At 42.0% G+C, this 15,580-nt stretch overlaps 1 protein-coding gene and 1 long non-coding RNA gene across 30 annotated transcripts in view; one reads left to right on the forward strand and one right to left on the reverse strand.

The window, feature by feature from the left end:
* The window catches only part of LOC135056506 (uncharacterized), a 57,527-nt gene extending 49,608 nt beyond the window's left edge, over nt 1-7,919 (forward strand). For all 3 annotated transcript variants that reach the window (XR_010243997.1, XR_010243999.1, XR_010243998.1), the window contains one exon: nt 7,702-7,919. This is a non-coding gene — a long non-coding RNA (uncharacterized LOC135056506). The remainder of the gene's footprint in view (nt 1-7,701) is intronic.
* The window catches only part of ANK3 (ankyrin 3), a 1,328,922-nt gene that overhangs the window by 444,898 nt on the left and 868,444 nt on the right, over nt 1-15,580 (reverse strand). The window contains exon 1 of one of the 27 annotated variants that reach the window (XM_063961788.1): nt 5,648-5,743. The exons of the other annotated variants lie outside the window; for them this stretch is intronic. Coding sequence (XP_063817858.1) covers nt 5,648-5,683 — 36 coding nt within the window. The 5' untranslated portion in view covers nt 5,684-5,743. Of the gene's footprint in view, nt 1-5,647; nt 5,744-15,580 lie in introns of those variants that run through there. 27 annotated transcript variants of the gene reach the window in all.

Here is a 15,580-nt window from a genome sequence, read left to right on the forward strand (position 1 = left end):
CTTTTTAAAACTACTGTCAAAGATTGAACATTCAACATTTAAAATTTTTTTACGTAGAGTATACACATATAATCCAGGATTCATATTAAATATATGCTACATAATTTAATTTAATTTAATTGAAATTAATAAATGTTTTCATATGCAAAATTGTGTAAAATTAATTCTGATCTGTTTTTACAGATGTACTGTATGTATTTTTTTTTTTTTTTAATTAAGCATATTGTTTTAATGCATCACTGAGATTAAAATTAATGTGTGCCCCTTTTGGATTTTAGAGGTACGCTATATCATAGCTATAAGGAATAAACCATATGGACACAACCCATATATTTTGCAACTGCAAAGAACTCACCCATAAAGCATGGGTAAAACATGAAACATTGGAAGCATTTTCCATCTCATCTCTGCATTATTACATAAATGAACTGCAATAACATAACTGGTATCAAATGTCATAATGATCACAACTCCATACTGCAGCATGAGGTCACATTGCTGGCTGCACACATGATAAATACAATAAGTAACCTTTAGCTATCTGTGTGCCAGTTCTACAATCTAGCTAAGCTTAGCGTGTGCCAGTTCTATATTTGCGACTGTCTGACTATCTATCTGATTTTATATATATATATATATATATATATATATATTAACATTGCAAAGATTTTTAACAACAGTATGTATATTTCAACCCACACATCTACAAAGTGTGGGAAGTAGTGAAAGCTATAAGATCAAAGAGTTTGGAGCTAGCAAGGCCAAGCATATAGGAAAATCGGTTGGATTCGGCTAGTTGGTATTGTTTGCTATCTGTAACTGAATGAATGAATAAATAAATTGCTCTTTTAATTATAAAATATTGAAGTTTAAACTTAAGACTGGAATTTATATAGCTGGCAATTCTTTAGAACCTCCTGCGTGTGACTTACAAAACTGTGCTGCCCGCCACCTCTGGCACATGTGGCGGGGGTTACTGACCCCCTAAGTCATTCGTTTCTCCAAGGGTTTACTTTTATGTGCTGTCTGACTCACTGGATCTACCTCCAGCAGGTGGATTGTAATATCATATGGCCACATAATCAGCGTTCATCTTCAACTTTCTCTGCTGGAGATCTAAAAGTTCCTGGTAAGATGTTGAGCAGGATCAGCAATCTCTGCACATTGCAAATTGTGGCTAAATAAGCCTAAAATAGTCTAATTAGCCATCAGGCATTTTTACTCTGAGCTGACCATACAAGCCCAAGCCGAAAGTGTAATACTGTCTGTATGGTTGTTCTCTGAAAATAAATTTGAATCTAATCAAAGATTAATGAAAGGATAAGCCCACGTTCTACAGTGGTTAGACACAGAGAGTCCGCAGAAAAAATAAGTGCTCGATAGACTCTGTTATACAGTGTATATAGCAAATTATTAGACAGAAGATGGAAGCAGGGGCGGAACAGTATATTGCTAGGCCTTATAGCGAAACCTAGGTAGGGCATACTTACCTACTTTGAATGTCTCCTCTCCGGGAGAAGCCCGGAGAGGAGACGCTGCAGGAGACTTCAAGGGGCGGGGGCGGGCTGTGACATCATCAAGCCCCGTTTCGCGTAATTTTAACCCCTTCCCCACTCCACTGACCCGCGAACTCAGGAGAGTATCCCTCCATCCTGCCCGCATCACTAGGATGCGAGCAGGATGCGGGAGACCTGCCTACTCTTCCAGTGGTGCGGGGGGGGGGGGGGGGGGGGCTACCCCTAAAAACGGGAGCCTCCTGCAGCTTCCGGGAGAGTAGGCAAGTATGAGGTAGGGGCAAGGCAGTGCTGTTGTAGTGTCCTGAGTCATATAGGAGAAATTGTTTATGTTTATAGCAAAATACCAGTTAATGTCAGAGTTGTAAGAAAAATATATAGTTTCTCTGTATTGTAAACTATGCGTAGCAGACCAATGCTGAACAAAAAGTTTTGTCTATAAAAGCCTGGGGAAACAAGGAAATTATATTAAGAGCATAATCCCACAAAGAAGGCTTTTATTATTTAAATTGTAGATTAAGTACATTTTAAGCATGCATCTAATAATGATTTTTGGGAGAAGAGCTAAGAAAATCTTCTTTTCAAAATCTCTCTGAAGTGTGAAAAGTGTGGCTGCCAGTCACACACACACACACACGTAGATTCAAACTCTCAGCATGTGATGTGATGGCAGAGGGGGGAGGGGATAGGGAGAGGGTGATGGTTCTACAGTGTTTACAGGTTTTATAACGCTCATGGTGTGTACACACACAGTGAGATATTTTCTTACGATTTTGACTATATAGTCAAAATCGTAAGAAAAGTTAGTGCAGATCGCAAAGTGAAAGTCACCTTGCGATCCCTATTCGATGCCGATGCGCGGTCGGCATCGCAAGCCTAGATAGACTGTGCAGGCAAGTCAATTTTGACTATCTCTGTAGAAGAGATAGTCAAAATTGACACTTAGCCAAAATCGCACATTGGCCCTCATTCCGAGTTGTTCGCTCGGTATTTTTCATCGCATCGCAGTGAAAATCCGCTTAGTACGCATGCGCAATGTTCGCACTGCGACTGCGCCAAGTAACTTTACTATGAAGATAGTATTTTTACTCACGGCTTTTTCTTCGCTCCGGCGATCGTAATGTGATTGACAGGAAATGGGTGTTACTGGGCGGAAACACGGCGTTTCAGGGGCGTGTGGCTGAAAACGCTACCGTTTCCGGAAAAAACGCAGGAGTGGCCGGGGAAACGGTGGGAGTGCCTGGGCGAACGCTGGGTGTGTTTGTGACGTCAACCAGGAACGACAAGCACTGAAATGATCGCACAGGCAGAGTAAGTCTGAAGCTACTCTGAAACTGCTAAGTAGTTAGTAATCGCAATATTGCAAATACATCGGTCGCAATTTTAAGAAGCTAAGATTCACTCCCAGTAGGCGGCGGCTTAGCGTGTGTAACTCTGCTAAATTCGCCTTGCGACCGATCAACTCGGAATGAGGGCCATAGTCAGTATCGCAAGCACATACTGAGTGTGATTGCGATACTGACTATGTGCCGATCTAGACCCTGTCGCATAGTGAGAATCGGGCATAGCCCGAATCTCACCGTGTGTATGGGCCTTAAGAGAGAAGGCAAGGTGAAGCCTCTCTGATAATGTGCCAAGTGAATGTCACATGACACTGTGGAAACGCTTCAGAATTATGAATAATTAAATAGCAGTCTGAAGAAAAACAACTAAAATGGTAATTATCAAGCTTCTTCTTACAGCCTGCCACAGTGATTTACGTTAAAACATATATACTTAATTTTTTAATAAGATTGCGACGTAAATGGCACGCACAGAATTTCTAGGTCCTATAAAACTATGTAATTTCATAATTGCTTTAGCTGTAACATTTGAGACCAATCACCATAGTATGTCTTTGTTTCTTTGGATATTGTCTGTTATTTTGTGTCTGACACCTTGGATTAATTGGGGATCATTAAAGAAATCTGATCTGCTACATGCTGCTGAAACTTGAAGCTATGCAGCTTTGTTTTAAATCTTGCTGACAGGTGAGATTTGCAGTGTTTATATATCAAAAATTAAAATCACATTCAGATAGGAGCATAAATACCAATGTAAAAAAAAAAAAAAGATCATCCAGTAACTAGGAGATGTGCAAAATGTGACGCAAGACTTTAAATTGAGCACCAGATTATTATTTATTTGAGGTACGAAGGGGGTTCCCTGACTAGACATTATCAATATATTCTGTTTTAAAAAAACACTTTTTAGTCCAAAAACATTGGCACAATGACACTTTCTATCCTAGGACAATGGCACATTGACACTTGGGGTCCCAGAACATTGTTACACTGACACTGTGGGGCCCAGAACAATGGCACACTGACGCTGTGGGTCCCAGAACAATGGCACACTGACACTGTGGGTCCCAGAACCATGGCGCACTGACACTGTGGGTCCTAGAACCATGGCACACTGACACTGGGGATCTCAGAACAATGGCACACTGACACTGGGGATCTCAGAACAATGGCACACTGACACTGTGGGTCCCAGAACACAGGCACACTGGCACTGTGAGTCCTAGAACAATGGCACACTGACACTGTGAGTCCTAGAACCATGGCACACTGACACTGTGGGTCCCAGAACCATGGCACACTGACACTGTGGGTCCTAGAACCATGGCACACTGACACTGGGGATCTCAGAACAATGGCACACTGACACTGTGGGTCCCAGAACACAGGCACACTGGCAATGTGAGTCCTAGAACAATGGCACACTGACACTGTGAGTCCTAGAACCATGGCACACTGACACTGTGAGTCCTAGAACCATGGCACACTGACACTGGGGATCTCAGAACAATGGCACACTGACACTGGGGATCTCAGAACACTGGCACACTGACACTATGGGTCCCAGAACACTGGCACACTGACACTATGGGTCCCAGAACACTGGCACACTGACACTATGGGTCCCAGAACACTGGCACACTAACACTGTGAGCCCTAGAACCATGACACACTAACACAGGGGCTCTCAGAACAATGGTACACTGACACTATAGGACCTAGAACTATGACACACTGACACTGGGGGTCTCACAATAATGAGACACTGACAGTGTGGATCCTATAACCATGGCACACTGACACTGGGGGGGGGGGTCACACAATAATGGCACACGGACACTAGGGATCACAGAACACTGGGACACTGACACTGTGGGTCCCAGAACACTGGCACACTGATACAGTGGGTCTTAGAACCATGACACACTGACACTGGGGATCTCAGAACAATGGCACACTGACACTGGGGATCTCAGAACAATGGCACACTGACACTATGGGTCCTAGAACAATGGCACGCTTGTACTTGGGGTCCCAGGACAATGGAACACTGACACTGGGGGTTCCAGAACAATGGGGCACTGATACTGGTATTTAAAATAATATAACTTCTACACATTAGTAAATACCATTCACTCTATATCTTTGTGATTACTTTTTTCCGTGGAATCTATTCAATTAATTTACCTTTTGTATTAATACAGTACAATACCTTTGCAGACGCATACCCACCACTAATATAAATACACAAACGACAACATTTAGCGATCAGTAAATCTGATACATTTACAATGTACTCACACAGCAATAGCTGTTTTTACCTAAATATCAGATGAAACAAAACAGTAATCAAAATATTGTGAAATGACCTTCATAGAATCTCATGGCAATAGGATCTTGCAACGTAAAGACAAAGGCAAGAATATTTGATCTTAGCAACTATTTTGGAAATAAATAAATGCCTTACATATACAAATAGAAATTATTTGTATCTATAAAACATCACAAATATGAATGCAATAAACTATTATGAGTGATTAATGAACAAAACAATGTATATTTTGCATATTTAAAATGTATTTTCTATGTTAAATATGTGGTTTCCAGCTAGAGCAAACGAGCAGAGGGGAATTTGTAGCTGATTACATTTAACCTGAAGGCAAGGGCAAATGCAATCGTCCTGTGCAGCTGCGTGTAAACATTTACATCTGTTCCTCACAAGTTACACTAGAAATAAAGGAATCATTTTAGCCATGCTCTTGCAAATATCTTAATAATAATGGAGCTTACTTTGTCGAAAAAACGTTCTTCCTCTTCCACCGCCATTTTCTCTTGCTTACAATGAAACTTGATAATATAATAGATTAACTCCGCATCCCAGGAGGAAGACGAAAAAAAAAAAAATCTACAAAACGTAATTCTGACAAGTCCCAGACTAAAATTCCAGGTGACGTCCTACGGTCCCCACTATACACTTCACAAGACTTACAAACAACACTGTCCACACTGGAGAATTCCTGGCTGGCTTACCATATTAGTAAGCTCCAATCATTCTCTGTATATGTAACCATGATATGTGGAATACCAAAAATAGCAGCAGAATCAGCTGGCTACTTCCCTACAGTTGCTTGGAAGGGCTCAGAACAGGCTTTTGTCATTTTGCTTATCAGCTTTCTCAGCTGTAATTCAGCCTGCTTAGTATAATGAATCAAATGGCTATAACTATGGAAAAAGCCACATACTGTACACAATAAAGACATAAATAAATTGGTATGTCTTTTCATAATTGATATTTAAGCATATTAATAAACAAAAAATTATTTAATTAAAAGAAAATAAACTGCACCTATATTAAAACTGCAGAAAAAGGAGGAGACTAGTAAAAAAGTACAAAGAGCTCTAATATAACATGTCTCAAAATGGCTTGCCAGCAATATCTAGGGCCTCCATAGCCATATGATTTGAACCACCTAGGGCATACCTCCCAACTTTTAAATATCGCCCATCGGGACATTGCACTCGCCGCAGGCGCGCACTTCAAAGAGGAAGTGACCATGCCTCCTGGTGCATGATGCTTTGGGGGCATGACACACGGTCCACGCCACTATTTCTCGTCATGCAGGGGGCTTGCCCAGCACTCCAGGAGCTGCTTGAGAGTCCCCAGCGCTTATCTGCACTGTGTCATCCAGTCACCCCTGATCTGTTATGAAGAGTAGCAGTAACAGAGTGGTCCCCCAACCCCCCCCCCCCAACCCCTCCTCCCCCTCCCCCCAAAAGGACACTGAGGACCAGGACAGCAGGATAGTAGTCAAAACCCGAGACTCTCCTGCTGAATTTGGGCCAATTGGGAGGTATGCTAGGGGCATATTAATTAAACTAATTTTGTGTGAAATCCCACAAAATATAAGGTTATGTCATTTATCACTGTCTCCATAGAGCTCCATGGTTGATTTGAAGTAGCCAATATAGGGCCTAATTCAGACCTCATCACAGCATGAAATTTGTTAGCTAATGGGCAAAACCATGTGCACTACAGGGGGGGCAGATATGCAAATGGTATATTTGCCCCCACAGCAGTGCACATGGGCCCTCATTCCAAGTCGTTCGCTCGGTAATTTTCATCGCATCGCAGTGAAATTCCGCTTAGTACGCATGCGCAATATTCGCACTGCGACTGCGCCAAGTAATTTTACAATGAAGATAGTATTTTTACTCACGGCTTTTTCTTCGCTCCGGCGAACGTAGTGTGATTGACAGGAAATGGGTGTTACTGGGCGGAAACACGGCGTTTTAGGGGCGTGTGGATAAAAACGCTACCGTTTCCGGAAAAAACGCAGGAGTGGCCGGAGAAACGGGGGAGTGTCTGGGCGAACGCTGGGTGTGTTTATGACGTCAAACCAGGAACGACAAGCACTGAACTGATCGCAGATGCCGAGTAAGTCTGAAGCTACTCTGAAACTGCTAAGTAGTTTGAAATCGCAATATTGCGAATACATCGGTCGCAATTTTAAGAAGCTAAGATACACTCCCAGTAGGCGTAGGCTTAGCGTGAGCAACTCTGCTAAATTCGCCTTGCGAGCGATCAACTCGGAATGAGGGCCATGGTTTTGCCCATTAGCTAACAAATTTGCTGCTGTGATCAGGTCTGAATTAGGCCTATAGTTTCCTCTCCTCCTTGGTGAAAACAATTTCTGACGGATGCACACCACACCATGATAAATTCTTTTCATTATTAATTTTTACATTTCCCATATTCACTGTTCATCAACATGAACAGTGACTTAGAGGTTCAGAAATGTCCAGCACAATTTGACCAAAGTTCTCAGATGTTTATTTCTCTGTAGCAGATGGAGTGTCAGCAATAAGGTGCAGCTCTTGATGAAGTTGGAAAACAAAATGCGTTGGTCTGGGACCAGGAAATGACTAGACCTGATCAGGTGGAGGAGAATCAGAGACCAGGAGGAATCTATAGTATTTAGGTTCCGTGGTTCGGTGGGCTGGTGAATTACCTGTATTTGGAAACTTACACATTTGGTACTATTAAAGTTTTGTTTTTAAGCATTGTGCGCCCCCCTTATCTATTCCTATTCTTAGTGACATAAAGGTATTTATTAATTGTGTGATACAGTATGTGCAGTTTGCATTAATATGAGAACAAGCCAACTACAGATAAGGAAAACAATATAAGAATATTAAACATACAGTACATGGATTTGTCTCCTCACAAGCTCAGTTAATTGATTAGAGGATAAGCAGGAATAGGTAACACTCATCCGCAGAAGAGAAAACCTTCGGGGCACAGACACTTTACATCAGCGCCGCCATGGTGACTTTAATCTGATAATCACTAATCAGCAGTCAGGCACTTCTTTTCACACAATGATAAAAACAAATGTTTATGGTCATGGTCAGGCATATCTTGCTAAAAAGTAAACTAATGCCACTTTTACACCAAAATCCCGGGTCTGACCCAGGATTTGGAACACGGTTCCAAGACGGGTCAGACCCGGGACTCCCCCCATTTATACCGCAGTGCCGATCCGGGATATTCTCAGATCGGCACTGTTTACACTGCACTCGGGTGCAGTGTCTTGTGGGCCGGCGCTTAGAGATTATGTCATCTCCAAGCACCGGGAAACTGCAGACCGGTGCTCTGGAAGTCTCGCCAGGGGCAAGCCCAGCAATCTGGAAGCTGCTGTGCTGCCCACAGCCTCCGACACTTCCAGGCACCAGACATGGCGCTGCTGTCTGCATAGACAGCATGTGCCATGTCCCCAGCCGCTGCAGGGCAACCAGCACGGCGCCGCTGTCTGCATAGACAGCATGCGCCGTGACCCCCAGCCTCCCGACAGCCGGACGGCAATCTGCGGTACGGGAAGTTTGCCATGCTGTAAATGGGTTGGATTCCTGGGAAAGTGGACCTGGGGTTTAGGAGAAGGACCCTTTTACACTGCCTGCAGTCCCAGGATTTTGTGCGCTCCCATGCAATATCCCGGGATATTTCAGGTGGTATAAAAGGGATAATAGAATAATAATGTCTTCCAAACTCCCCGGAATGCCAGACTGCATAATAGGGAGTATGAAAATCTCAGTGATGTAATTGGCTCATAGGGAATTCATCAGTAGAATCGTCATAGATAAATGGCTGCCTGCAACGTGTAGAATTGTCAGATACATTTAAAAAAATGTTTACATAGAAACTAGTATATTTCCATGAAGCCATCACCAATATTGTTACAGCCTAACCCACTTTGTTGCAGACCACACCGATATATATTTATCACACTTCCTCTGTGTGCAATGATTGTGGCAATAACCAATCCCTCCTATTATTTGAACCAGCTTTGCAAGCATTACAGCAGCATAGACAGTACCCAATCATCTCCCTTGTAACATTATCACTGCCTGAGGCATGATTAGCGCACCTACAGTACAGTGTGAATATACCTCAGACCTGACAGCTGCAGAGAAGATAAATTAAAGTGTCATTTACAATGGAAAGGTACAAGTCAGACAGTCCTATGGTTGCATAACAAGTCTCTTGTCCTGAGCAACCTGAAATAATGAAAAACTAGAAATACCATATTAAAGTATGTATATTGTGATATGACCTCCTGGCATTTTATGTACTATCTAGGTAGGAATGGAGAACATAGGATGGGGCAGAAAGACTTCCAATAGAACAGTGAAACTTTGAATCATTAAGAAAGGAAATTGAATGCAAGTGCAATACTGTATGTATACTTGTTCTATTGGAAATCTTCTATCTTCCAGTTCCAATGCACTGCATTCTTCTCTATTGAACTTCTTCCACTGGTGAGGTGGTGCAGCTCTATATCTCCCAACTGTCCAGGCAGTTGTGAGACAGTTGTGATAAATGGGCATGAAAAAGGGTGGAGTTTCGGGGAAAGTAGGCGGAGCTTCATGCAAAAGTGTTTGTATGCAGACAGGGGCGTGGTTTGGCCAGAACCAGGACATGGCTTGCTTTATAGCGATTTTGCATGTTTTACTATTGGGGTAGTATACAGTCAGGGATCACCCACTGTAGGGGAGATGGAGTCTGTGTCACCATGAAGCGGAGGTTGGTTATTGTGGATTCTGTGCAATAAATGTGTGTGCCAATTCCACAGGGAACCTGATTTTCACTAACAGAATATGGACAGCCAGTTAGGTAGATTTTTACTCCAGCATGTATGCGATGTAAAAAGGATTGTATCTCCAAGTAAATCTATTCTGATTGGGTATCGTCAGCAAGAACCAATGCCTGAAAGGTTGATGAAAATATTGACTCGCTTAGAGTGTTGATATGCCTATAACACAGTCTCTGCTTGAATCCTAAGCTACCAGATGGATATAAGGCATTATGGCTTGATGTTCTTAGGTGGATCATAGCGGTGAAAGTATCAACTGAGTCTGACACTGTGGAAGCAGAATTATTCTGTAATACAGAACAGTCTTACTGTACTTTTCAATATGAATCTGTGAAGGCTTCAAAATATGAGTGCAGAAGCCATATATAAGAAAGGGGTCCTTCAACGTTTAGCAGAGAGTAGTGATCTAGTAAAACGGTTTAACATATGAAGTTGTATCTAATCCTCTTTCCTTTCAATAATTTATTCTTTTTAAATCCAATAAAAGCAGAATTAATGTCAGTCTAATATCTTTATTGGATTAGCAATACACACTATTAGCATGTAAAAGTATAATCTCCAAAATACTAATCTGAATCTACCTAGTAAGATTAATCAAACTGCATAATATTATTCATTAAGAGAATGCCAAACTGTACCCAGATTAAAAAAATGTCCAGGGTATTTCACTGGTTGTCACTGAGGCAGAATAGTAATCATATAGTGCGGTCTAATTTACTTGGATGATTTAGATGTGATCAGCTAAAGATGGAAGTTTTCTCTGGAGAATGGCTATCACAGCACTTCATCCATTTAGTCATGGGTAGTCATGGGTAGTAACGGGTTGTAACAGGTAGACCCCAGCAAAATCAGAATGTTACCACTACAGAAATGGCAAAAGTGCTCAACTCATTGAGCGTCGAAAAGTATTACCATTATGTTGACATGGGTTCAAGAGCTATCGGAGAGTCTACTCTAGATCCCGCCCCAGGTCACGTAGCTATATGCATGCACAGTTATTAGGTGCACATGTACATAGCCTAAACAAGGAAAGCAACACTCTCTTTCGTCTTTCCCCAGAGTGTTAAGGTGCCCATACACTTATGCGACTTCTCGGAGGGGATAAGTCTCATACGATCACCCTTGAACCGACCAGCAGCTTCCCGGCAGCAGGATCGCATACGATACATCGTATGCAGTCCTTTTGCATACGATGTATCGTATGTGACCCCAGTCAAGGCTGCTGGTATGATACAATATATCTATAGTGCAGTACTTCCGATCTAGGGGATCCGATCCAATGCTCATGGGACTGTGCATCGGATCGGATCGGAGGTAAAGCACATGCGATTTGTCAGTTCTCATCTGATTTATCGTCCTGAAAACGACGGAATTGGATGAAATCGGGCAAAATCGCACAAGTGTATGGCCAGCCTTAGGATACTGGCATAAGATGCCAGAGAAAGGAAGAACACTAGGGAACAGAAAGGATGTTTTTCATTTAGGCTTGCAAGAAATCTCCAACATGGTAAAAAGTGGTGGAACTTTAGTGTGTACTATATATGCACTATGCAGCAATATACAATGATAGTTACCACTGCTGGCTAGCCACCAATGGTACATAGATAGACAACAATGGCCTCATTCCGAGTTGATCGCTAGCTGTTTTCGGTCGCTGTGCAGCGATCAGGGAAAAAAATGGAATTTCTGCACATGCGTATGCGGCACAATGCGCACACGCGACGTACTTTCACAACGGCCGTTGCAGTTTCACACAAGGTCTAGTGACGCTTTTCAATCGCACTGCTGGCCGCAGAGTGATTGACAGGAAGTGGGTGTTTCTGGGAGGTAACTGACCGTTTTCAGGGAGTGTGTGAAAAAACGCAGGCGTGTCACATACAAATGCAGGTGTACCTGGGGAAACGCAGGCGTGGCTGGCCGAACGTAGGGCGTGTTCGTGACGTCAAAACAGGAACTGAATAGTCTGAAGTGATCGCAAGCTAGGAGTAGGTCTGGAGCTACTCTGAAGCTGCACAAAATTATTCTGTAGCCGCTCTGCGATCCTTTCGTTCGCACTTCTGCTAAGCTAAGATACACTCCCAGAGGGCGGCGGCTTACCGTTTGCACGGCTGCTAAAAGCAGCTAGCGAGCGATCAACTCGGAATGAGGGCCTGTGTCTTTTATTCAGAGAAACATAGAATTTGTCGGCAGATAAGAACCACTTGGCCCATCTAGTCTGCCCCTTTTTTTTTTTATATTATTTTTTATCTCTAACCTTATTTGATCCTTATTTCTTTGTAAGGATATCCTTATGTCTATCCCATGCATGTTTAAATTGCTCTACTGTCTTAGCCTCTACCACCTCTGATGGGAGGCTATTCCACTTGTCCACTACCCGTTCTGTGAAATAATTTTTCCGCAAATTTCCCCTGAACCTCCCCCCCTCCAGTCTCAGTGCATGTCCTCGTGTCCTTTTGCTTCTCTTCATTTGGAGAATGTTTCCCTCCTGGACTTTGTTGAAACCCTTGATATATTTGAAAGTTTCTATCATGCCCCCCCTTTCCCTTCTCTGCTCCAAACTATACATATTGAGATTTCTTAGTCTTTCTGGGTATGTTTTGTGATGTAGGCCATGCACCATTTTAGTTGCCCTCCTTTGTACAGTTTCTAATGTATTAATATCCTTTTGAAGATATGGCCTCTAGAACTGAATACAGTATTCTAGATGAGGCCGTACCAATGACCTATACAGTGGCATTATTACTTCTTTCTTTCTGCTGCTGATTCCTCTCCCAATGCAGCCAAGCATCTGACTAGCTTTCCTCATTGCCTTGTTACATTGCTTACCTGCCTTTAAGTAATCTGAAATAGTAACTCCTAGATCCCTTTCCTCCTCAGTAGTTTCCAGTATAGTGCCATTAATACTGTATTTAGCTTTAGGATTTTTCAGACCCAAGTGCATGATTTTGCATTTTTTGGCATTAAACTGTAATTGCCAGACTCTTGACCATTCCTCTAGTCTACCTAGATCCTCAATCATTTGTTTTACCCCACCTGGTGTGTCTACCCTGTTGCATACCTTTGTGTCATCTGCAAAAAGGCATACTTTCCCTTTAATGCCATTTGCAATGTCACCAATAAATATATTAAAAAGCACTGGTCCAAGTACAGATCCCTGGGGTACTCCACTGGTAACATTTCCCTCCTGTGAATGCACTCCATTTACCACAACTCTCTGTTTTCTATCCTTCAACCAAGATCTTATCCATTCAATAATCCTAATATCCAATCCCAAACTTTCAAGTTTATTTAGCAGTCTGCGATGTGGAACTGTGTCAAAAGCCTTACTAAAGTCTAGATAAGCTATATCCATGGCTCCACCTTTATCCATCACTTTAGTCACACAATCAAAAAAGTCAATAAGATTTGTTTGACATGATCTCCCCCCAGTGAATCCATGCTGTTTGGGATCCAGTAAATTGCCGGATTTGAGATAATCTACAACTCTTTCTTTTAAGAGTGTTTCCATCAATTTCCCTACTACTGATGTAAGACTCACTGGTCTGTAGTTGTTTGCCTCTTCCTTGCTTCCACTTTTGTGCAGTGGGACTACGTTTGCTCTTTTCCAGTCCCCTGGAATTACTCCTGTAGCTAATGACTGGTTGAATAATTCTGTCAATGGTGCTACCAGCACCTCTTTAAGTTCTTTTAGTATCCTTGGATGTATCCCATCTGGCCCCATAGATTTGTCCACTTTCAGCTTTGAGAGTTCTGTTAGGACCTTCTCCTCTGTAAATGTACTTGTTTCATTTTCCTGAATATCCCTGCAACTTAACTGTGGCCCCTTCCCCTCTCTTTCAGTAGTAAATACTGAGCAAAAATATTCATTAAGATGATCTGCTATTAAATTGTCTCCTTCAACAAGACTCCCAGTGTCCGTCTTTAGTTTTATAATTCCGCCTTTTGTTTTTCTCTTTTCGCTTATATACCTAAAAAAAGTTTTGCCTCCTTTACCCACTGACTGGGCCATTATGTGGAAGTCTTTGTACCCACGCCGCTAACCCAGAATGCTGTCTCCTTTTTCACAGCATGTAAAGGAATACATTAGCTACTTCTAATTCAGAGAACATAATAGAAAGACCTCTATATATTAGCAGAATAAAATATATGTTTGGAGAGGCCATTACAATGAGACATAACAGGTAATATTACAAAAACCTTCCCAGATATTTACCTGTTTCAAAACTGTGCAGCGAGAGACTTGGGAATTAAATGGGAATATAGCATGACCCCAATGTTCTCTATACTTCAGTTACAACAAAGGGGTCTATTTGTCATAGGGTAAAAAGCCCTAAATACTGAGAAAAGAAGAAAACTGCTGTTCTCAACAGAGCTAGGCTTCTCCTTGCTTAAGATTAACCCGGCCAGCATCAGCCTTTTTTGGCTACCTCCGACAATAGTTTTTTAAGCCAATTTAACAAAGCACAGTGGCTGTAAAAGTGTCGCTGGCTGTCTTTCTAGCACTATCACAGGATGGTGATAGCAGATGGTGCCATAAATTTGCTTTATTATTAAAAGTGTGTTTTTTTTCCTATGCAAATTATATTTAGTTGTATTATTTATTTTGAAATTAATCTTCTACTGAATGCCCAGGTCAGAGCTTATATTGCAGAGCGCGTGTGTGGAACGACATAGCCGGGTCACGTATGCACAGAGGGGACAAGGACCGGCTGGCACTGTGGAAAGGGTCATCTTACTGCATTGCTGGGAAGGGGAACATTGCTCATCTGTTCTGGCTTTTATCAGTAGATTGCAGCAATAGAAGATTTTGTGATAAGCCCCTATACAATATCTTTACTATCACTGCATATTAATATAAAGACCCCAAAGTCTGATTTGCTATAATGCTTAAATTTTTATATAAGTTACAAATATATTGGGCTAGATGTAACTGCCTGCAAGCTATTGGTCACAGGCCAACCGGTTGGTTTTGCCGTGTAAATGATTGCCGCTTTAAAAATATGGGGAGACTCGAACAAAGTTCTGTACCTCTGGCAGCTCGCCAGCTATTACATTTAGCCCATTAATTCAGCACTGGGAATGAGCAGGGCCTATCATTTCTTCATCCTAAACTATGCTCCTTGTAAAAGCAAGGTGATTTATACACCGGGATAAGTAATCCGCTTTCTGACCTGTATGAGGTCCTATAAGGACACTGACATTACATATATGAGAGGAGCTTTAGCTCTCTGTTACGGCTGAACAGAGCTACAGTGGGATATAGAATATGTACAGTGTATTTTACTTCAATTTTACAACAAATTTAAATAGGGTTAAAGGGGAAATTATGTGTTCTTTGGCCTTTTGGAATGCTGGTATGGAACACAGGATAATTATAATCTTCCCTTCCATTCAGTGTGTATAGTACTGGACAGTGCTGTATTTCTATGAGAAAAGGTGCCGCTAGTCAGAGAAAAGGTGTTGCTAGTCAGAAAAAAGGTGCCGCTACTCACCTAAAGTTGCAAGCTGATACAAGACTTATATGGGCATAATCAATTAGCTGGCGTGTAGCAGTACCCAGAGCTATTCAGTT

The sequence above is a fragment of the Pseudophryne corroboree genome, chromosome 3 (assembly GCF_028390025.1).
Source record: "Pseudophryne corroboree isolate aPseCor3 chromosome 3, aPseCor3.hap2, whole genome shotgun sequence".
Lineage (NCBI taxonomy): Eukaryota > Metazoa > Chordata > Amphibia > Anura > Myobatrachidae > Pseudophryne > Pseudophryne corroboree.